The sequence below is a fragment of the Mercenaria mercenaria genome, chromosome 9 (assembly GCF_021730395.1).
Source record: "Mercenaria mercenaria strain notata chromosome 9, MADL_Memer_1, whole genome shotgun sequence".
In the NCBI taxonomy this organism is placed as follows: Eukaryota; Metazoa; Mollusca; class Bivalvia; order Venerida; family Veneridae; genus Mercenaria; species Mercenaria mercenaria.
In genome coordinates, this window is record NC_069369.1 from 57,750,532 (window position 1) to 57,774,843 (window position 24,312).

General features: G+C 34.6%; 1 protein-coding gene across 4 annotated transcripts; it reads right to left on the minus strand.

The window, feature by feature from the left end:
* Positions 1–1,954: 1,954 nt before the first annotated feature.
* LOC123547206 (glycine-rich protein 3-like) lies at positions 1,955–15,138 on the minus strand. 4 transcript variants are annotated; one of them, XR_008372437.1, is made up of 2 exons: positions 14,824–15,138; positions 1,955–2,555 (listed from the first exon to the last, which is right to left on the minus strand). XR_008372437.1 is itself a non-coding variant. In XM_045334131.2 (2 exons), the coding sequence occupies exons 1-2, from the start codon at positions 14,729–14,731 to the stop codon at positions 11,888–11,890; spliced, it is 360 nt and encodes a 119-aa protein (XP_045190066.2). In that variant the 5' UTR covers positions 14,732–14,746; the 3' UTR covers positions 11,493–11,887. The 4 variants fall into 4 exon arrangements, 1 of the variants encoding a protein (XP_045190066.2); XR_006685611.2 differs by lacking the exon at positions 1,955–2,555 and adding an exon at positions 11,493–12,220; XR_006685612.2 differs by lacking the exons at positions 1,955–2,555; positions 14,824–15,138 and adding exons at positions 11,493–12,220; positions 14,688–14,819.
* Positions 15,139–24,312: the final 9,174 nt, after the last annotated feature.

Below are 24,312 nucleotides of genomic sequence, written 5' to 3' on the forward strand. Positions count from 1 at the left end.
AAATGCGTAGTCCCGTACACTTGTAATTTTGTCAACAATAGATGAATGTATCTCAATGTATTTTGCATTTAGATTCTGCTGTTTTGCAAAATGTTTTACAAAATGTTCAGTGCTCAGTTCATTAAAACTGTAAAATCTTCAAGGCCACGTCTTTTATATTTTATGTATGCATGAAAGTAAATAAAAAGCTTGGTGTAATAGTCACATGGTATTATTCAAACTCAGCTTATTCTTGTTTGGATGTAGAAGGTACATAGTGCAATGTGAAAATGGGATTGTATCAAGCCTGTATTTACAGACACATATACTGTACCACTGCGCATGACCACCGGAAGGCGATGGTACGATGGTGAAAATGCGATGGTACGATGGGGATAACGCGATGGTACGATGGTGAAAATGCGATGGTACGATGATGAAAACACGATGACACGATGGCGAAAATGCGATGGTACGATGATGAAAACGTGATGGCACGATGATACGATGGTGAAAACGCGATGGTACGATGATGAAAACGCGATAGTACATCGATATTTCACCATCGTACCATCGCACCATCGCGTTTTCACCATCGTACCATCATTGTTTCATCATCGTGCCATCGCGCCATCGCGTTTTCGTCATCGTACCATCGTGCATCGCGGTTTAGTATTAAATAAAAAGTCACGATTGTCCAAACGGAACACCGTAGCTTGGACCTCCTGAGTACCAATATGAAAGGGATATGATATACTGGATGTGTATATTTGACTTTATTTCATTTGGAATTCAGCTTTCCGTATACTATTAGCTAGAACAATGTGACAGTCTGGTACCCTTCCCGATACGCAGATAACTACAAGAACCATTTCGTGACAGAAGAACCTGCGTTCTCGATTTATTGACTTAGTAACGCTGACGGCAATTATTTGCTAAACGAAGTAATAATTTAGTATTTCATTCACCAGTTTTCTCAAAATATCGCTTACAATTACTTTTAAAAATGAAATAACTAGTATACGAGTGCCCTCGTACTACATTTCTGTGCGTTTGGAAGAAATTGTTAGGATTAGTTTTGCTTTATTTTCTGTCAAACTGTTAAAATAATGAAAACGTCGGTCATTTAAGAAGTCTTTAATATGACAATATTTCATTTCTCTAAAATTCTTGAAAATCAATGGTGAATACTAGTATTCTAAATATATTGTTCATTGAATTAAGTAGTCGATATTGTCTTAAGACTGTAGGTCGTAATGACACATGGATACGTATTTTCGTATTTTATTTCGGCTTTCTTTTGCCTTAAGTGTAGGAAAAACGAGCATTAATTTTCGTAAGAACAGAAAAATGCCATTATCCTAGAGGCAGAAAACGCAGTTTATCAGAAAATAACGATTTTGTCTGGTCCGCTACCTAAAGCATATGGTTCTAATCAATTACTGATTGTTTGTTACAAAAAATGATAATGTTGTACTTTTGAACTAAAGGGATTGAATGGGGTTATTTACGAATTTCTATAATGACGTTTTTCTATCTGATAATATCAGAAGTGTGTGCCAAGCAGTCAGTTGGTGCTTAGAACCTCCGCGGCCATTCAAATGTTATCCGATGATTTTACTGAAAAACTAATTTAACGTCATCTCTGAATATATTGCTTCAGAATCAAAGAACAGATGAAGAACGAAGTTTTAATTATGTTCAATGTGGCGGCTGTACAACGTCGCCCCATACGTTGTGCCCTTTTCTCCGGTCGTGTTGGATTAGAAACTTCAGTCATTGCCCATTTATAGGGATTCCACTAGAATGTTTGCTCATATCGTTATTACTCATGATCAGCTGTCATACATGCTCTGCTTTTATATGGCTTGGTTTCGTTTCATGCTTCCAACAAATACTCGGTGCAGGTAAGAACTGGATAGCTGACCTAACAACTGTATTTCACAATAATGATGCTAAACAATACACAGGCACAAAACATTTAAAACATTTACTTATGATGGCGTGTTATGTAATGAAATAGCAAATCTTTTATTCTTTGATCAACATATACAATTCGAGTTGTATACAACATTTAACTGACTTTAAACAATACTATTGCTGTAATAATGTGGTGACTTAACGTATTATTATTACTATAAGTGCATTCAATTTGGAAATCCAAGTAATTTATTAACATCTTTAGTTTGTACGTAACAAACGAATATAGCACTGAATAATATTCAATTTTCACTCCATTATATTACAGTACATATCCTCACAGTATCTTCATGTTTTTCTTTGTTGTATTTTAGTAGTAGAATCTAGTAATATGAAAAAGGTCTCCCGTAATAATGTGGTCGTCTATGATAGGAAAAATATGGAATATATCTTCTGGAATAATGTCGATGATAGGGATAACGCCGGTAATAATGTCGAGGCAAATATCTTCTATGATAATGTCTGCGGTACCTGCCTGGGTAATGGGGTGCGATTTAGTCGTAGCTCAATGTGACCTCTATTTGGCCGTAACTCAATGTGAGTGAGCAAAGTACCACGGCGGCAATGAAAATGAGATCTATTTTCTTCATGATGTACTGAAAGTAGAATAAACGTAGAAGATAACTGACAGTTAAAGCATCATATTAAGATTTGAATTTGAAAACTTCAATACAGTTTTTAATAGGTCGTTGTTAAATTGTGTTAAATTAGATAAAAAAAATAAGCCAATTCGATTTAGCGTTTCGGCATGCGTCCTCGTGCCGCCGACAAGAATCCATACCTTTGCTCTACTTCCCTGTATTGTCCAAATATATCGGGTGTATGCTGATGTGCACCGGTTTTGCCGGCAAGTCATGTATTTTAACATTATTTAGTCGGACAAACTTTGGAAAATTGTTGTTAATAGAAGTATATACACCACACAAAGCAATTATTTCAGCTTTTTTTAACAAGAGCGAATGTTTACACTAACAAGAAATTTCATTTTCTTGCCGCTCACATGGACAGTGAGCGCTGGACGGTCGTATGGAAACTTTAATTTTCTCTTCCAGTAAGCGGCTTATGGCATTTTGATGAACTGATTGGTTTGCTGAACTTGGCTGACGGCCGCCTTTAACAAACGCTGCATTATTTTAAACAAGCAAGTAATTCTATTCCCAGTGTAAACATTTGCTCTCAAGTTGTATTTAAATCAGTTTCGAATTAAGGTTGCTCCAAACGGTGTATTTAGTTTAACTGTAGTCACTTTCATTTCAGTTTGTCGTATCTAAAATATCAAGTTGGAGCCATTTCACACAATTGGAGGTTTATCGTTAAAGATGAAATTTAAGTTAACATATTCGAGTTTTTAATCTCCATACAAGCTATCGCCATTTTGTCATTCACTACATATATTCTTTCTACCAGACGCATGCCCTTCATTAAACTTTCACACAGCAATGTAGTTAAATTTCCCGCCCAGAATATCAATGTATGCACTCTTTCCATTTTTTAAGAGATGATATATCCCATATAGTGATATTTTCGTTTTTGTTGTCGTTGATTTTCATTTCCAGCGCATTGACAAAACGTTTGACGCTATGACGAAATAATTGTGACGCACTAACTATGATTTTGTTGCATAATAACAACATTTCATTCTTCTTTGTTTAACAGGAAAATAAATCTGGTCGTGTTCTAATTAATCTAAGCACAAATAATAAAAGAATACTAAAACATTAGACAACATATAAGGCAACGTCGATAGAAAAGCCATATATAATCCGATCTCAATCACCCTTTTTGTCTGCAAAGGGTTCTTTGTACACTATATAGATATAGAACAGATATATCTCCCTTTGACCACAGATATATCAAAAGTTCAGCTTTTTTTAGCTCACATCTAGCAAAGTTAGTTAACTCTTGACGTCTATGTCGCCTGTCATGCGACAGTTTGTTCCCATTTGTATCGCAAAAAATGACAGTTTTTTTCAGCAAACGTAACAACACTACACGTCTAACGTAACTCATCCATGCTGAGAATTTTCAAGTTACATCCTAGGGACAAGTGAGTACAGTTAGCGTAAGACAATCAGCGATTCTGTACTTCTAGCATAACTGAAATGTCCTCCGGAGGTAACTGGCACATTTTTTAAAGATCTTTAACATAAATATTGTAAACGAAGTGGTGTTAAAAAGCAGGCTAAATCTACATACAGTAAAGTTATTATTATTTAATTTTTTCACTGAGAACATTAAATTTTCACGGGAAACACGCGCAGGTCATTAATAACCGTTAGGGGTTTGTTTCATATTTTGCATGAAAATTGAAAAGAAAAGAAAAATGTACATTGGTCTACGAAATAACAGACAATTAACTGTACATGCAGTTAATTTTGGAAAAGAACCATATAAAGGGGCAAAAACTTTCGGATAAGGCAATGTCTCAAAGGGCAAGGAAAGACTGACAATAAATTATTATGACAGCCATACTCAAGCCTTTCATAACGCTGAAAGAATTTTTAAAATCGGACCACTATTGAAACAGTTATGGCAGTTTGAAATTTAAGAAAATTATTGATCATGGAGGCAGCCATTTTGTGTGTTTATGACGTTATTTACACACTGCTGAATTCTTTATTTAGCAAATATCCTTTTAAATATATTAGTTTTATATGTAAGATGTAAAACATGGTAATGTCTGTCATCATAGATGGAAAAAGTAGAGAAATTATTTTACAGAAATAAGTAAATACAATTCAAATATATGTCCATGTAATAAATCTGCCATTTTGTTTTTTGTTGCCATGGAAACAAAATGGCCGCCATTTTCATCAAATATTTAAATGCTCATAACTTCCTAATGTTTTAGTCGGTTTTGAAAATTCTTTTACTTTTTCTAAATGATTACAGAAATCCCAGCAGATGGAATTAACATCAAAACAACATTGCCCTTTCCTTTAATAAACACAAAGAACTTTTTGATGCATTAATTTTGTGATAAGGTCCAAGTACTGAAAGCTCATATAAGTAGATTTAACATCGTTTTCAGCGAATGTGAAAAATGTTTATTTTATTCTTATTTCTTTTCTGATGGACAAGGTTTTAAGAATAATTTACGTGTTTACTGAACAGTACGGGACAGTGTGGCAAAATATGTACAGCACACTGTCAGGTAAATTAATTACTAAAAAAGTTTGTTTACCAACATCTGTGAGAACTTTATTTTACAAGTTTAATACTCTTTTTAAGGGTTTCTAAAAATTCATTATATTAATTTTTTACAATAGTTGATTACCTTAGATTTAAATGCAAATGACAACCTGTCAAAATGTGTGATTGTTTCTAAATCTAATGCCAAAAACAATTACCTAATAGCATAACTAACATGTTTTATTTCTTATTAAACACTGCTTTTTGTATGATTTGGTTATGCTCATTTCAATATTTCTTTACCTAACTGTTGTATAATATAAACTTCACCTACCTTGTGTATGAATCTTTCAGAAAAATGGTATTATTGCAACGATTTCGATCAATTTATACACGGTTAATGCATAATGAACTACATGCAAAATACTCATTAATTCCAGATGACTAATTGTTTTTTCTTACTCCAAGAATACTAATACGTACGTCAGGACCTGTGGCTCAAATTTTGACACTGATGAATACGTTCATGCTATTTTCAGCATGATCATTTGTTTTTTCCTTTTAATTATTCATAAATATATTCATACTGTAGAATCTGGTAAATAAGCGCATATTGGAATATAAGCGCATATCAAAAGTAAACGCATACGGCCTTACTGTTATTCAATATGGGATAATAAGCGCATGCCATGCCATTACCATAACTTTGTCTCGAAAGTAGGCGCATATCCGATTACTGGTAAATAAACAACAGATGCAGCAAAAAGACGTAATTAAATTAACGGTATTATATGAAAAGTTTTTCATTATAATATTAAACTCAATCAAAGCCCGTGTCAATTGGCATATAACACTTTATCAAATTTTATTCACTAAAGTAGAGTATGCAGTTTTTATTAAAACAGAATAGCAACCTATACGTTTCCGGGAAGGTCTTTAAAATTGTGTAAACATATCCATCAAAACTTAATTGAGCCGGACCATTAGAAAACCAACATAGTGCATTTGCGACCAGCATCCGCGCAGTCATGTCAGGATCTATGCTGTTCGTTTTCAAAGCCTTTTGCAATTAGAGAAACCGTTAGTGAAACTAGACTGCGCGGATGCGCAGGCTGGTCTGGATCCATGCTGGTCGCAGAAGCACTATGTTGGTTTTCTCATGGCGCGGCTCAAGTGTCTTTATGACTACAAAAACATAGGTCATGAAAGGAAATAAAATAAACCACCCATCATCAGTTTTTGAACAAAGATTTCAGCTCGGACACTATATACCAAAATGTTTTAATTCATTTTATACAGTATTTCGTGCCTCAAGGCACTCGTTTGTCCAAAATTGTTGATATTCTTCTTAAAGTCATAATTATACACTCATACAGCATAAAAAGGAGGTCATAAAATGTTAAATCGAAGCTTTTTTTGAAAACATTTTAACAGCCTCCCCACTCGGATACTGTATAAAATGACCAAACTTTGAAATTGGTAAGGCATTATGTTCCCTTCAGTAGTCTATTTTTTGTAGTCATTAGCTCGAAAATCAGGCTGGAGAAACCTTTCCAAAATTTTATAGATATACATGTACCTACGTTTTGAATATAACAAAAAAGTTACACAATTTTAAAGATATCAGAGGCTTAGATTTTAATGATTGCATTACATGCCAACTTAATATTATTAACTCATAGTTTAAAATCAATGAACGTAGAAAAAGAAAAGATAAATGATTTTTTATAGTACAACATATATGAATATTAATTCAATCTAGAAGTATTATTTATATCTACGAGAAAGTTATTTCTGATTTTTTCTAGTTCGATCGAGATGAAAGCTTCAAGCTTATTTGAACCACTCTCAAGTCCGCTTCCTGGAAAACCCATAGTCATATGAGAAGGCGGGGACGTGACCTCAATGGAGCTCGAACCCACGACACGCAAAGCTGAGCGGCCGATACCGTAACTACTAGATCACTGCTCTTATGAATGAGATTATATAGTCAATATGCTAATAACCTTACGTATACATCATGACATAGCATTTCCCTGCACGTGAACAATTACACTCATATTTGTTATGATATGAGCCGCGCCATGAGAAAACCAACATAGTGGCTTTGCGACCAGCATGGATACAGACCAGCCTGCGCATCCGCGCAGTCTGGTCAGGATCCATGCTGATCGCTAACGGTTTCTCTTATTGCTATAGGCTTTGAAAGAGAACAGCATGGATCCTGACCAGACTGCGCGGATGCGCAGGCTGGTCTGGATCCATGCTGGTCGCAAAGCCACTATGTTGGTTTTCTCATGGCGCGGCTCACATTATAATGTGTTCAGCAACAGAAAACATATATATCATACGAAAGGTCACGTGTTGTTTTTACTCTCGCTCCTGCACTAAAGTCTCGAATGTGAAATATATCTATTTTGTGTTATTTTGTAGACGAACCCCTTTTATAGTTAAATTTAAAGAAAAGGCGATAAGAAGAAGGTAACTATTTGTATATTATTTCAAAGTTATTAGAGCTCGTCTGTTACTTAAACTTTATTATACGCCCGAAGGGACGTGTTATGTTATAGCCACGGTGTCCGTCCGTCCGTCCATCCGTTAGCAATACAGTATCGATTGGCAAAATTGCAACAATGAAGAAAGACATCAAATCAAAGCAGCAAGAACACTAACTAGAGCTACATAAAATGCAGCTTTAATGACATCTAAACGAGCGTAAGTCACCATTTCTTGATCCCTATAAACGTACAAACCCGGTGTTTAATATCAGGAAACAGTAACGGTGATCAGTTAATACACAGATCCGATTTTTCCAGTAGGGAACGCTCACCTACCCTCTCCCCCTATATCTCCTACATGTTGTTGAAAAAATTTCGAAAACCAGTTAGAATACCTGCTAAAGGAACGGTAAAATAGTTATACTTAACGTTATGTTAATTAAATAAACAAAGTTTTTGAAATGTCGATGCTAGTTATACACCAGAAAATGCGGATTGTATATAAAATTTAGAACAGCCTAATTTAGTGGTTTTTAACCTTATGTCAAGTTTGTGTATATCGCGATTTTAAACGATTTTAATTGAAAGCTTCTATAACTAAAAGAGATAATAGAATTTTCCGAGGTTTAGCTAAATGTAGGAAAAAAATCAAACGCATGATTGAACTTACCACGGAGTTAGTAAGATGGTATATGCAACGGAGGTCCATCAAACAAGGTGGTAAGTATATGTATTATATAATTTTTATTTTACTTGTTTCTCCTTTGATATCGTGTCAGTTTAAGCCCTTTTTTATGTTCAGGTTACACATTTGCTATTAGAAAAATACCACTGCAAACAATGTTAAATTTTGTAGATACTCATGGCGTTTTCTTAGATGATTTCAAGCGGAAGCCTCCGGTGACGAGTAGTTATGGTTAATTTTCATTTCAATGGAAGTCTCTGTGACCGAGTGGTCAAGGTAAACTTGTATTCAAACGGGGGCTTCCTTAGCTGCTGGATAAGTTAAACTACTATTCAAGCGCTTGGCTCTCACCGATGTGGGTTCAAACCAACACTTTGGGCGTAGAATGATTCGTATGAATATGCCATGCAGCTGGCTTACAGAAAGCCATTGGTTCTACTCAGCTACCCGCTCGTGTATTAACGGGACCCTTGGTTCTTCATCCACCAAAGTCGCCATATAACTTAACTTGTGTCTATGTGACTCTTAACGAAACAAAACAAAACAAAACAAAATTATTATTTAAACTTACATTTGCGGAGTTGCAATTTTAAAAATGGTAAGTTTACTAGTTTAAATAGCAAGTATGTTTTATTAACCTTCTTCAGTGTTATTACGTATTATTTGTTTAAACAGGTTTTATGTAGATTTAATTCAAAGTAATCAGTTGCAAAACTTACAATTTAAATGGCAAATAAATAAAACCGTAGTTAATTACTTGTCAAGATATTTTACCATCCCAAAACATCAGAAACTACTTATCTTTAATTCATTTTGATTTGCAACTGAAAAAAGACAAAACAAAAATTAATGCGCTGTATTATAATATTCTTAAAAGAAAAGTATCACATAATGTTTAATTAAGTTCACTTCAGGAATGAAATGGAATTAACACATGAGGCAAATGTGATTAATCATGATTAAACAGTTAAGCATGGGCCCGTGGACTCGTTTATCAATACCTAGTAACCACAATAACCATTATCATACAATTATACATTGTTTCAAGAAGAAAATATTGATTGACCAAATCTGTCTTTGTACTGTAACTGATTTTTTCGGCGAACGCCGTCTAAGAACGAATTCGTGACCTGGACTAACCCATGCCACGTGACTTAAGTTTGCAAATCAGAGTACTTGATAACGCATTCTAGATAATTTATCAAAATGAAAGATTTATGCAACACTCTGCCTGATTGTACGAGAGTGTCTATTTTTTTCACTTTGCTGATTGTGCAGCGCTGAGTAAAATGTCAGACAAAGCGTTTATCCTTAATGACGCTGTTTACAGTTATAAAGCTACGTTTCGCTCAGTATATTTAGCAAGAATATTGATATATCAAAAATGATAACTTTAATAAATATAATAAAAACCTGTTCAAATACCAACAGATATCAATTTACAGAGAGAGCTGAATACGGTCTGCGTATGACATGAATAAGGATGTGATTAGCTGATCGATTAAAGTCTTCTAGGTAGAGAAGTGCCTTCCAGACAACTGCTGTAATTATTCGTCGTAGCGAAACATTTGTTAAAAATTAAAAGGGAATCATTTAAATTGTTAATGTGTCGTGTTTAGTTTCGCTATTTGCGAAATGTTAGATAGATGATAGAATAACACAAATGATATGAAAACCTCATAACTTCTAGTCTTATTACAATTCGCCGAACATCTTTTTTAAAGATATTTCTTGCTTGTTTATATTGCAAATGCATCATTACTTCAATTACGATATCTGCATGCAGGTAACAAAACGTACACACGTTACATTCTTTATAACTTGATAGATAACTAAATGTTTGATCGATGCTTAATAGAAAATAGTTGTGAAAGACCATAACGGACGAGAAGGTTTAAACTGCCACAGGTTTTCATCAGAGCTTTAGCCAGTCAAATATTCTAAAGATTCTGATAGGTTGGCCAGATCTTTTTTCGTATATAACCGTTCTCATTTATCATTAAGTTTATTTAACGGTACCGTTTTAAATAGGATAACAAAATTACTACCGTCATAAAATTCATTGGACATTATCAAATTGTCATTAAAGTTGTCTGAACTTTTAATGAAGTATAACAAAATGAGAAAATGAGGCAAATTATGTTCATTCAAATATTGTCTTTTGTAGAGAAAGTACCTCTTTGTTTTCAAAACATAAATATAAGCTTTCAATTAAAAGCTTTGAAAGATCTTCACAGGTGCATATATTTTTCGAAAAGAAATCAAGCTATATCTAATAATGAATAACAAAGCCGCAAGGTTATTAGCATTTAATTTATTTGATATTTTAATTTAAAATCTAAAGAAAAATATGTTATGGAAGGAAACGTTACTCTGCTTGGACCTCTTGAGTACCAATATGAAAGGGGTATAACATATTGGATGTGTATATTTGGCTTTATTTTATTTGGAATTCAGCGTTCCGTATATCATTAGCTAGAACAGAACAATGTTTCAGTCTGGTTCCCTTTCTTACCATACGCAAATAATGACCTGAACAATAACCATTTCGTGACAAAAGAAAGAACTGATGAAGAAGGAAGTTTTTAAGTTCAGTGTGGCGGCTGTACAACGTCGCCCATACTTTAACGTTGTGTTCTTTTCTCTGGTCGTGTTGAATCAGGAATTTCAGCTAATGCCCATTTATAAGGATTCCACTAAACATTTTGCTCATATCGTTATTACCCATGAACAGATCTATCATACACGCTCTGCTTTTTTATTATATACCAATATAAGTTCTGTAAAAAAGTCGGCTTGTATTTCACAAGTAGGTATGAACATGCAGAAAAAAATTCCGTATTGTACCTTTTGTACTGTATGTTATCGGGCTACTTTCATTAATATGCATGACCTGACACAGTTTTATAAATAGCGCACATAAAAGCTTCACTAAGTAGATAAACATTGAAGATTTTGTTCAATAACAAAACACCAAACAAAAAGGTGAAGGCATGTGCGCCTCGTGAGATCCGATCTGCTGGCCGGATCAAGCTACTATTATAATAACTCTATAAGGTGGCTTTCTTTCGTTTCATGCTTTCAGTGGATATTAGGTGCAGGTAAAAACTGGATAGTTGGCCTAACAACTGTATATCACTATGATGACGCTAAACAATACACAGAAACAAAACAGCACAAAACTTATGATGGCATGTCGTATAAAACAAATTATGTAATGAAATAGCAACTATTTTATTCTTTGATAAACATATAAAATTCGATTTGTATACAAATAATAAATTATCTGACTCAACATTTAATTGACTGACTTTAAACAATACTATTGCTGTAATAATGTGGTGACTTAACGTATTATTATTATTATAAGTGCAATGGAAGTCCAAGTAATTTATTAACATCTTTAGTTTGAACGTAACAAACGAATGTAGTACTGCATTATATTTAATTTTCACTCCATTTTATTACATTACATATCCTCTAGGTATCTTCATGTTTTTCGGGGTTTTTTTGGTAGCAGAATCTAGTCATATGGAAAACGTCTCCTGTGATAATATGATCGTCAATAATAGGGACGATATCCTCCCCGGTAATAAGGTCGAGGAAAATGTCTTCAATCATAATGTCTGCGGTACCCGCCGTACCCACCGCGGTACCCGCCGCGGTACCCACCGCGGTACCCACCGCGGTACCCGCCGTACCCACCGCGGTACCCGCCGCGGTACCCACCGCGGTACCCACCGCGGTACCCGCCGCGGTACCCGCCGAGGTACCCGCCGCGGTACCCACCGCGGTACCCACCGCGGTACCCGCCGTACCCACCGCGGTACCCGCGGTACCCGTACCTGCCTGCTCCATGATAGCCCTCGTATTGGCCGTAGCTCGATGTGAGTGAGCAAAGCACCACGGCGGCAAAGAGAAGGAGAGCTATTTTCTTCATAATGTACTGCAAGTAGAATAAACGTAGAAGATAACTGACAGTTTAAGCATCAAGTCAAGCAATAATAAAATTGAAGTTGAAAACCCCCGAAACTTTAATACAGTTTTTAATAGTTCGTTTTCAAATTAGATCTAAAAGAAGCCGATTCGATTAAGCATTTCGGCGTGCGTCCTCTTGCCGTCGACAACCAGCCATACCTTTGCTCGACCTCACTGGACTCTCCGAGTATATCAGTGGTACGCTGATGAGCGCCGGTTTTGCCGGCAAATAATGTATTTGTACACTATTTATTCGGACAAACTTTGGAAAGTTTTGGTTAATAGTAGTATAGACACCACAAGAAGCAAATAGTTAAAGCTTTTTTTAACAGGACAAATTAGCGAATGTTATCGCTAACTAAAAGTTTATTTTTCTTGCCACTCACATGAATTTAGTGAGCATTGGAGGGTTCGTAAGAAAAGTTTCATTTTCTCTTCCAGTAAGCGGCCTATGTCGTTGTGGGTGAAACAGATTAGTTTGCTGAACTCGGCTGACGGCCGCCTTTAACAAACACTACATTATTTTAAAGAAGCAAGTAGTTCCATTCCCAGTTTAAACATTTGCACTCAAGCTGTATTTAAATCAGTTTCAAAATTAATGTTGCTCCAAACGGTGTATTTAGTTTAACTGTAGTCACTTTCATTTCAGTTTGTCGTGTCTAAAATGTCAAAGAGTTGGAGCCGTTTCGCACAGTTGGTGGTTTATCGATAAAGAAGAAAGAAAATTAAAATATTCGAGTTTTTACACATGTTCAATCTCAATACAAGCCATCACCACTTTGTCATTCACTACCTATCTTCTTTCCACCAGATGCATGCCCTTCATTAAGCTTTCACACAGCAGTGCAATTAAATCTCCAGTCGACAATATCAGTGTATGCACTCTTTTCCATTTTTTAAAGAAATAATATATACCATATAGTGATTTTTTCGATGAATAAATTCATTGTTTGGAGTTCAGATGCATAGAAATCATTACGAGGGCGCATTTGAATGACAAACAATGATTCCATCTAACTTTAACGATCAAATCACTGTTTGCGATATATAATTTCGATTCTAACACGATGTCAAGAATTGTTACTTACATCCTTGACAACGTCTACCAAATAGTTGTTTTTCTTTTCCAGCGCATCGACATAACGTTTGACGCTATGACGAAATTATTGTGACGCACTAACTGTGATTTTGATGCATAATTACAATGTTTCATTCTTCTTTGTTTAACAGGAAAATAAATCTGGCCGTGTTCTAATTAATCTAAGCACCAAATATAAATGAATACTAAAACATTAATTAGACTACATATATAAGGCAACATCGATTGAAAAGCCTGACATTATTCGATCTCAGTATCACCTTTTACTCTTTACACTATATAGATATCGCTTTCATGTGGCTTATTGCTACCACAGATCAAACTCCTACGCAGTGATCTTCCTTGCCGCTTCGTAGCGGCAAGGGAGTCCACTGCGTAGGAGTTTGACCACAGATATAACAAAATTTCGGCTTTTATCAGCTCACATCTAGCAAAGCTAGTTAACGCTTGACGCCTATCTTGCCTGTCGTGCGACAGTTTGTTCCCATTTGTATCGCAGAAAAGTGACATCGTAACAACAATACACGTCTAACATAATTCATCCATGCTGAGAATATTCAAGTTAACTTCTTGGGACAAGTGAGTATAGTTAGCTTATGATAACTTCATAGTCTAACTGAATTGTCCTCCGGAGGTAACTGGCACATTTCAAAGATTTTTTAAACATGAATATTGTAAAAGAAGCGGTGTTAAAATAGCAGGCTAAATTCACATATAGTAAAGGTATTATTATTTCATTTTTCACTGAGTTCATTAAGTTTTCACGGGACACACGTGCAGGCCATTAATAACAATTAGGAGTTTGCTTCATATTTTGAATGAAAATCGAAAAGGAAATAAAAATGTTATTCTATTGACAATTAACTGTACATGCTTGAATTTTGGAAAAGTACCGCATAAAGGGGCCAAACTTTCGGATACAGCAATGTCTTTACAAGCTCACCGTTTTCAAAGAACTGTAACATATGTCTTTTTTGATGCATTAATTTTGTAATAATGCCACAGTACTGAAAGCTCATATAACTAGGTTAACATCGTTTTCAGCGATTTCGAAAAATGTTTATGTTATTTCTTTACTGGTGGCATTTCATGTGGACAAGTTTTTGAATAATTTACGTGTTCAATAGTACTGAACAGTACGGGTCAGTGTGGCAATATATGTACTGCACATGTAAATTAATGGTAAATGCTATACCAACAACTGTGAGTACATTATTTTACAAGTTTAATACTCTTTTTATGGATTTCGAAAAAGTCATTATATAATTTCTTTACAATAGTTGATAACCTTAGATTCCCAATTCTAATGCATAATTACGTCAATAAAAACAATTACCTAGTAGCATAACATACATGTTTTATTTGCAGTTCAATTTTCATATTAAACACTGCTTTTTGTATGATTTGGTTATTCTTATTCCAATATTTCTTAAGCCAAGTCTCAACTGCTGTATAACATAAACTGCACCTACCTTATGTATTAATCTTTCAGAAAATAATATTATTGCAACGATTTCGATCAATTTATACACATTAATTCCAGATGAATAATCAACTTTTCTTACTCCCAGAATACTAATACGTGCGTCAGAACCTCTGGCTCACATTTTGACACTGATGAATATGTTCATGATGTTTTCAGCTTTAAAATTTGTTTTTGCTATTTATTATGCATAAATTTATTCAGTTTTCATTAAAAAATGTCTATCATTACAATATTAAACTCAATCAAAGCCCGTGTCAATTGGCGTATAACACTTTATCAAATTTAATTCACTAAAAACGTTAAAGGACTATGCAGTTTTTATTAAAACAGTACAGCAACCTATACGTTTTCGGAAAAGTCTTTAAAAGGTGTTAACAGATTCATCAAAAATTAATTGTCTTAATGACTACAAAGATTTTGGTCATTAAAGGAAATAAAATAAACCAACCATCATCAATTGAGCCGCACCATGAGAAAACCAACATAGTGGCTTTGCGACCAGCATGGATCCAGACCAGCCTGCGCATGCAAGCAGTCTGGTCAGGATCCACACTGTTCGCTTTCAAAGCCTATTGCAATTAGAGAAACCGTTAGCGAACAGCATGGATCCTGACCAGACTGCGCGGATGCGCAGGCTGGTCTGGATCTATGCTGGTCGCAAAGCCACTATGTTGGTTTTCTAATGGTGCGGCTTAATTTTTTAAGAAGGCTTTCAGCTTGGACCCTATATACCAAAATATTTTAATTCATTTTATACAGTATTTCGTTTTTCAAGGCACTATGTCCTAAATTGTTGAGATTCTTCTTAAAGTCATTAGTATACCCTCATACAGCATAAACCATTAAACAGAGGTCACAAAATGTTAAATCGAAGCAATTCATCTTTTTTTAAAACATATTATTAGGCTCCTTACTCGGATACTGTATAAAATGACCAAACTTTGAAATTGGTAAGGCATTATGTTCCCTTCAGTAGTCTATTTTTTGTAGTCATTAGCTCGAAAATCAGGTTTAGAGATTGGAGAGACCTTTCCAAAAATTTATAGATATACCTACGTTATAAATATAACAAAAAAGTTACACACTTTTAAAGATATCAGAGACTTAAATTGCACGATTGCATTACATGCCAACTTAACATTATTATTTCATATCTTTAAATCTATGAACGTAGAAAAAAAAAGATATATGATTATTATTGGTAATATAGAGTACAATATACATGAACATTACAACTTAAAGTATTATTTATGTTTACGGGTATGTTTATACTAATTTATTCTATTTCGATTGAGATGAAAGCTTCAAACTTTTTTGAACCAATCTCGAGTTCGTTTCCTGGAAAACCCAGTACTGGTGTCATATGAGAAGGCGTGGTCGTGACCTAAATGGGGCTCGAACCCACGACACCGAAAGCTGAGCGACCGATACCTTAACTACTAGATCACTGCTCTTATGTATACGATTATATAGTCAATATGCTAATAACCTTACGTATACATCATGACATAGCATTTCCCTGCACGTGAACAATATCACTCATATCTGATATGACATAATGTGGGAATATCTCAAAATACGAGGGTCCTGCAAAAAGTTCTGTCACTTAGGTTCGGATTTCTTATGTGCTACGTTTTATCAAAATTATACTTATTACAAACCTTCAAAGTATTCCCCCTTTACCGAAACACATTTTTGTAACCTTTTTACCCAATCACGAAAAGCAGATAAAAAGTCTTCTTTTAGTTTCTGTTTGAGACACTGGTAAATGGCGCCGCCAAGAGAACTTCTAAACTTATATATATTTCTTTCCAGAAAGCATTTTCTTAAGCCTTGGAAATAAAAAAAAGTCACAGGGACTCAGGTCAGGTGAATAAGGCTGATTGTTTACAACTTTCACCTTTTCAGAAGCCAAAAAAGACTTAACAACCTCGCACTTGTGAGAGGAGGCGTTGTCCTCCTGACCAGCCTTTGCTTGGATGTTTTTTATTGTAAAACTTTTCCACTTTCTTCAGTACAGAGTTCTTGTAGAATCGTCCAGTGAATGTATGACCAGATGGACAAGGCACTTGAACTACTGGCCCACTACTATTGAAGAAAATTACGTACAACATCTTTTTCGAACTTATGGTTCTCTTGGCAATACAGGGGCGTTTTTGATCTTTTCGCTTCCATTGCTTATTATCAGCCCTTCTCTGTGGTTTAAACATGTACACCCAGGTTTCGTCACCTGTCATCAAGTTAGAAATAACCCGACTATCAAAGCCTTCTATGTTTTCAAAAATTCCCGGGCATATTTAAGGCGTTGTTTCTTTTGCTCCTCAGTGAGCAAATGGGTACCCACCTAGCGCAAACCTTTCTAAGGTCCAATACCTGGGATAAAACTACGAAAGTCCATTAGCGACAAAACTTTTTGCAGGACCCTCGTACTAGTAAAGTTTTGGAATATTTTGCTATATCTTAAACTGCTCTCTGTCTAATCTGTATTTTGGCCCATTTGGTTTATTTATCACAGTTAAAGATATATAAGACCCAAGTTCGTACATGAAAACATCAACAAGTATTTCTTGACCATAATATTAGCATGGTTTGTGTGTGAAAAGTACAGTATATAAGGATTAAAACAGCATATATAGATCTACACATTATAAATGAATCCGCCCCCTTAGCTCAGTAGGAAGAGCGCAGATCAACGGATTTCGGGGCCGCGAGTTCTATCCCCGGGCGGGGCGTATGTTCTCCGTGACGATTTGATAAAAGACATTGTGTCTGACATCATTCGTCCTCCACCTCTGTTTCAAGTGGGGAAGTTGACAGTTACCTGTGGAGAACAGGTTTGTACTGGTACAGAATCCAGGAACATGGTTAGGTTAACTGCCCGCCGCTACACAACTGAAATACTGTTGAAAAACGGCGTTAAACACCCCCCCCCCCCCCCCCAAAAAAAAAACCCAAAAAAACCACTGTACTACCACTTGTAACAAATGACTGTTACTCATGACATGTTGTTCTCCGTGACAATTTGATAAAAGACATTGTGTCATCATTTGTCCTCCTCCTCTGATTCATGTGGGGAAGTTGGCAGTTACTTGTTGAGAACAGGTTTGTACTGGTATAGAATCCAGGAACACTGGTTAGGTTAACTGCCCGTCGTACTGTTGAAAAACGGCATTTAACCCAAAGCAAACACAATCATGGCACGTTGTGAATTTAGCTCTACATCTAAAGTTTATATATTTAGTCACGTCAGATTCAATTGATAAGGATTTTCTATATAATTTAAGTTTGTATCTAAAAATAAACTGTTTTAGTGAAAGATGCGCATAGATAACTTTAAAGTTTAGTGTGTATCTCTATTTATCGTAAAGCTTGTAATTTTACTACTTTATTATGACGGTTATGCAATAACAAAAAATAAGAACATCGGTGAAAATTAAACAAGAAACAAGAAGACAGTCGAGGGTTATTTTAGTGATACACTGTCTTGTGATACAGAAACAACATGGGTGTTAAATGATATTGATATACCTGGCGTTAAATTCGTCAGTGTTGGTTTTGTTACTGACCGTTCTATATTAGGCAGTGCCCTTTTGTATTTTCTATTCATGTTTGTTTGTCTGTTTTTATGTCTATATGTTTTTTTTTTTTTAAATTTTGAGATTAATTTGTGTATATATGTGCTTAGCCGATGTGCACAATTATACATTAGTAAGTACCCTTATTTCCATGTGTAGTTGTGTGTGTGGCCGGCGTGGTTTTTCCTATTGGTCTTTTATCCTTGTAGGCTTTGAGCTACGACTCTAAGCCGTTCTTTTGTTTTCGGTTATTTTCAATTTTGAATGTAGCTGAGTGTAATAGGAGAAGCCGGGAAACAAAATCCAAAAAAGGGGAGAAAATATTAAGATTCCATCGATTGGTCAACGCTACCTGTTTCAGTCGAATGGTTGTTTGCTTTCAACTAGGCATTATATTTGGTTTTACCCTGTGAAATATAAGGTCAGGAAATAGCACAGTGGGTTAACGCTGCCTGGTTCCCAGTATAACTGTGCGTCATATTGCTTAAACAAAAAACAGTAACTTCCGGTTTACCATCCGCATTTTTACTGTTCGCCACCTTATTTCCAGTTGACATTCAATGTTCGCTGTAAATAAAGGTTAGTGCTTCCTGATAGTGTTCGCTGATTTTTGTTATGACACGAAAGACAAAATGTGATTTGCCTCTTTATCAAAGGGGGGTAATACTAAAATTATAAATGAAAGAGAGGGTTCCGATATGAATATATATACGAATATATTTATATAAATCGGTAAAATACTTGTGCAGGAATAAAATATATAAAGAATAGAGAAAAGTTCAATCGCCATGAAAAATCAGCAGTAGTCGTTTTACTTTTCCTATAAGTTATATTTTTTTTTACTGCAAGCGTTTTCAATGTTAAACATATCTTTAAAAAGATATAGATATATATCTATATAGTTCTCTGGCGCCATTTCTTGTGACATCTATTCTCAATGATAATTATGCAATCACGCTTAAAACATTTTGCCTGCTGCTCTGATACCTCAGAAATCAACATAATAATTTAATGTTATCTGCATTACATGCCAGCTAGAATATTGAATTTGCTGCATTGCTTTACAAAGGTGATAAAATTTTAACATACATGTATATAAAATACAAAATTGAAATATTTTCATAAGTATTGGTAGTTTTGATATAACTTAGTTCATATGTATTTGAAACTGAGTGTATGTGATAATTATTTAATTATTGACGTGTTTGATACAAACGTGTCTTCAAATAGTATCACTGGAAAATGCTAATTAAAAAATTAGCACAGCGAAAGTGAGAAAAAATCAAATCTTCAAAATACAAATTAATAGATAAATTGTATATTACAATAATAAAAAAACAGTGGCAAAAGTCAAATAGGAAATGTCACATTCATAGAAATTCTTGTAGCGTCGCATAAAGCAAACTTTATGCTTCCTTAGATACGACTAACGGATTTAATCAATGATTGGCAACTTTAGTCAATTTTTACGTATCGAATCATACAAAATTTTACCTTAAAGTTTGAAAACTTCAATTTGAGTACGAAAGAGCAGATGCTTAAAGATATTTCTAAGTAATTTTCACACGGTAAATTGTGTTATTCATTACTACCAACAGTACTTTTTATCTAAATAAAGCATTAAAGCTATATTAGATCCAAATATCATATTCAAAAACATGAACAATGACTTCATATGGTTTATGTTAACAGAAAATTAACAAGTTTATATGTATTAATAATATTATTCATTAGGTTTAAAATAGCACATACGCGTGTAGATAAACGCAGTATTAATGTGTATTACCACTGAAAAACTGGCTATCTTGTTGTTACTGCATGACATTAAATTATGAATATAGCTCTATATGTAAACATAATTGATATATTTAGTAATTGAAAGTAGATATAATTGACGAGGGCTTGAATATCTGAAGACAAAATATTTTGGTGAAAGATGCCCATTGGATATCTTAAAATAATTATTTCCTAACAAGTTCATTGACTACTTGAAACACTGGCTATTGGCCGAAATATGTCAACCTTTACAAGTAGCTATTGCAATACATCAAGTGATATTGCAAAGTTAGTTTTATACGAAAGGAATGTAACTTGAAAATTTAACATTTATCGAAATGCTCTGATACGTAAACGTGCAGTGTGCCAGTAATGTTATTAGAGTAAAATGTTCTTTTTCTTCCAGTTTGGTAACTGATTTTCTTTACATTACATTCAATTTGGAAACCTGCATAAATTTACACCGACCGTGATATTTTACGGTTTAAATACAATGAGCGGTAATTCTTACAAGAATATTATTTAACCTTAAAAGTAATTATTGTGATGTAAAAATCAGAAACTAGAAACTCTTATGCTAATTACATATGTAAAATGCTTCATCTTAACTGAATTTTTAACAATTAGAAGTTTTGTTAAGTTCGATAGGATCCATCTAACTACAAAGAGCATTAAAAAATAATTAATTATGATAAATCATTAATATACAGAAATCGTGTAAAACGATAATTAAACAGTTTTAATGACACGCTTTTACAATCTATCAGACATAATGATGATGGTACACCATGTTTTCCTTGTTTCCTTGTCTGAAGCATTGTGATATATAATATAGCACTTTGAGGTGATTGCTACTTTGTCTTTGCTTGCTACTTTGTCAAAAAAAATGAGTGATCACATTTTTTGTTTGCCTGTTCATTTATGTTAGGTGTAACGTCTCATCGACATAATTACAGGTCATATGGCGACTTTCCAGGCTTTCATGATTGCGAAAAGACTCTTCCGAACATATTTCTTCACGAGCGAGCACTGGCAATCCGTAGTTGGACGGCTTCCTCACATGAAAGACTTCTATACGCAGAAAAATATTGCGAACCCATACGGTTTGATGCCAACAATGCCACGCAGGCCCCTAATCATTTCTTTTCCCTTCCATCAGTTGCGTAACCTTCAGGGAGCTTCTCCATAACATTGAAGGTATTTCAACCATCCACAACCTAAAGTCCACAGAATGGTCCGAAGTTGGTCCAAAACTTTACATATACATATATGGAGCTATATATTAACAGTCAGCGCAAGTCTTATGAGTAAAACCAGTTTTGAGCTTAATGTAGAATTCAGCGACCAGTTATCTATAAAGTCGAACCTAAAATGCCCTTTTCCAGAAATGAACGAATATTCATTAAAATGACTTTGAATTCGTCTTCCTAAAGAATGACAAATAAATACCACACTAATTACAAGTAGCACACGCGTACGGCCACGCCGATAATTCTATTTCAAATAGATTTTTTTTGGACTCCATGATCTTAAAGGCAATGTCGATTCCAAAATAGCGCTCGTACTGTTACTGTCAAACTTCAGTAACTATTTCTTGTTTCAAATGACTTAATTTTCGTAGAATCCATGATCACAAATGTCCAGATGAGCCGTGCCATGAGAAAACCAACATAGTGGGTGTGCGACCAGCATGGATCCAGACCAGCCTGCGCATCCGCGCAGTCTGGTCAGGATCCATGCTGTTCGCTAACGGTTTCTCCAATTCCAATAGGCTTTAAAAGCGAACAGCATGGAGCCTGACCAGACTGCGCGGATGCGCAGGCTGGTCTGGATCCATGCTGGTCGCAAAGCCGCTATGTTGGTTTTCTCATGGTACGGCTCAGATAATTCTTCGACGATCAGCTAACCTGATATTTGACATTAAGCATGAGAGTTCTGATAGTATAGTTGAATGGTCTGGTGTCCGTCGTACCTAGTCAATAATTAATTTACAAACACCTAGGATGTCACAATTTTAATAAAACTCAATTACAATGTTACCCTTTATATAATCTTGGAAAAGTTCGATACTGGACCATAAACAGTCCAAAACTAGGCCACTAGGCTAACCCATTGAAACTCACTGTTAACATTTTTGGGGCAAAATTTTCAGCTTGATCTACATGAAAACTAACATAGTGTTAGTCTTTATTTAATCTATGTCAGTTTGAAAATTATATCATCTAGGCTCCAAATCTGGGCCACATATGTATAATCAAAAGCCCTGAAAGGACCAATAGCCAGTGCTTATTGAGCGATATTTCAACCGATACAACTAAAGAATAAACATTCATTGTGCATAGACCGGTTATGATTTGAACAATGTTTGTAGAGGTCCGCTAAACAACTACATGACAAACATCAAAGCATTCTGCAATGTGGTTTAGGACAAGAAGATTTTTAAAGGTTTTCTCTATACAACTCTATGTAAAACTAAGTTTGTCCTGGGGTGTGTGTGTGTGGGGGGGGGGGGGGGGTCAAATTTCAACTCTTACCTTAACTCTTACCTTAACTCTAACCCTAGAGCGGAGTGATTCCGAATATTTCGAATGTGAATATAAAGTTCATAAATATAGAATCCGTTGCTGTTGGATTTTGTTGTTTAAAACAGTAGTCCTGAATTGCTCACAAATCCACGCAATACCAAGATTATGAAAAATAAATATTGGAATATTTTTTACACGTCCAGAATATTTAGGTGATATGATACGGTCACATAGAAATAGAAGGAAAACTCAGACGTCGCGAGGTTGAAACTTGGTAGTTGATTTAGAGCTATAGCAAGTTGCTAAAGCACTGGCTAAAATGTGTGAGGTAAAATCGTTGCTTATTATTTGTGAAGCTTAATATGAAATCAGACTGCTACAAAAGAATGTCTTTAATTTGTCCGTCCTTATTCACATATACCATATAAACGGTTTAAATGCATATATATCGAATATAAACAACACTTAAGTTTTTATATGAACAGACTGAGGAAACATCTCTCTTTCGTCGTAAAAATGATTTAAATGAAAATAATATAATCTACAAAGATACTTTGAGAAGTATATAATGCAACAAAGTATTATAACAGCTCTAGTCTGTTTGTGTGCAGCACCTTTAACACTCTCTAATTAACACCGCCTTTAGCGGGATTCTATTTTTAACATTGAACGAACTCCATGATCTCAAAGGAGCAGAACATATATAACAACACTGTTTAAACCTGATTATGTGGTAAAAAAACTTATAAACATTAAACAAACAAGTATACTATGTACCGAAATAACCTATTTACGACGTTAAATAGAGTTGCTTATTATTAATTTATATTAACAATCATATTGTTTTAGAATCTGCACATATGAACGATGATATCTTTTTTAGAATCTGCACATAATAACGATAATATATATATTTTAGAATCTGCACAAATTAACGATGATATCTTTCTTAGAATCTGCACATATTAACGAACGATGATATCGTTTTTAGAATCTGCACATATTAACGATGATATCTTTTTTAGAATTTGCACATATAAACGATGCTGAAATAATTTAAAACTTCTGAACATTTCAAACATTTAAATTCCATCGAAGGAATTTAACACTTTGCAAATACGTTTACTAAAAGTAAAAGTATTTTTATTTATTATTGATACGTTTACTAAAAGTAAAAGTACTTTTATTTATTATTGCTAAATAGTGTAATCAAAACATGGATTGTATAGTTTTATAAACTACTCTACATGTAAAAAAATACCACTAACTTTACCTCTGTTACTTCCCTTAAAGAAAACTCCGTGTGGTTGTGCACTTTTATGTATTTTCTTCTGGTATTTGGTATATATTTTGTTTCTGAAATAAAACACCCGATTCTTAATAGTGCTACATGCATGTCAAAATTCGTTTATTTTTCATCTACGGAAAAGAGAAAATTTAGTACGTGAATCGATCAAAATCACACATCTGAAACCGTTCTTTATAATCATTTACTTTTATACATGTGTTTTTCACAAAACAGCGTGTGCCTTATTATCAAGCATTCGCTTAACCCTTACCCTGCTAAATTTTTTTAATGAACATGTCCATCTTTCCATT

Coding starts and splice junctions, on each gene's coding strand:
- LOC123547206 (XM_045334131.2), bottom strand. CDS start 14,731: ATGAAAATTGAACTGCAAATAAAACAT. Junction 12,221..14,704: donor TTGAACTGCAAATAAAACAT/GTATGTTATGCT, acceptor TTCTACTTGCAG/TACATTATGAAGAAAATAGC.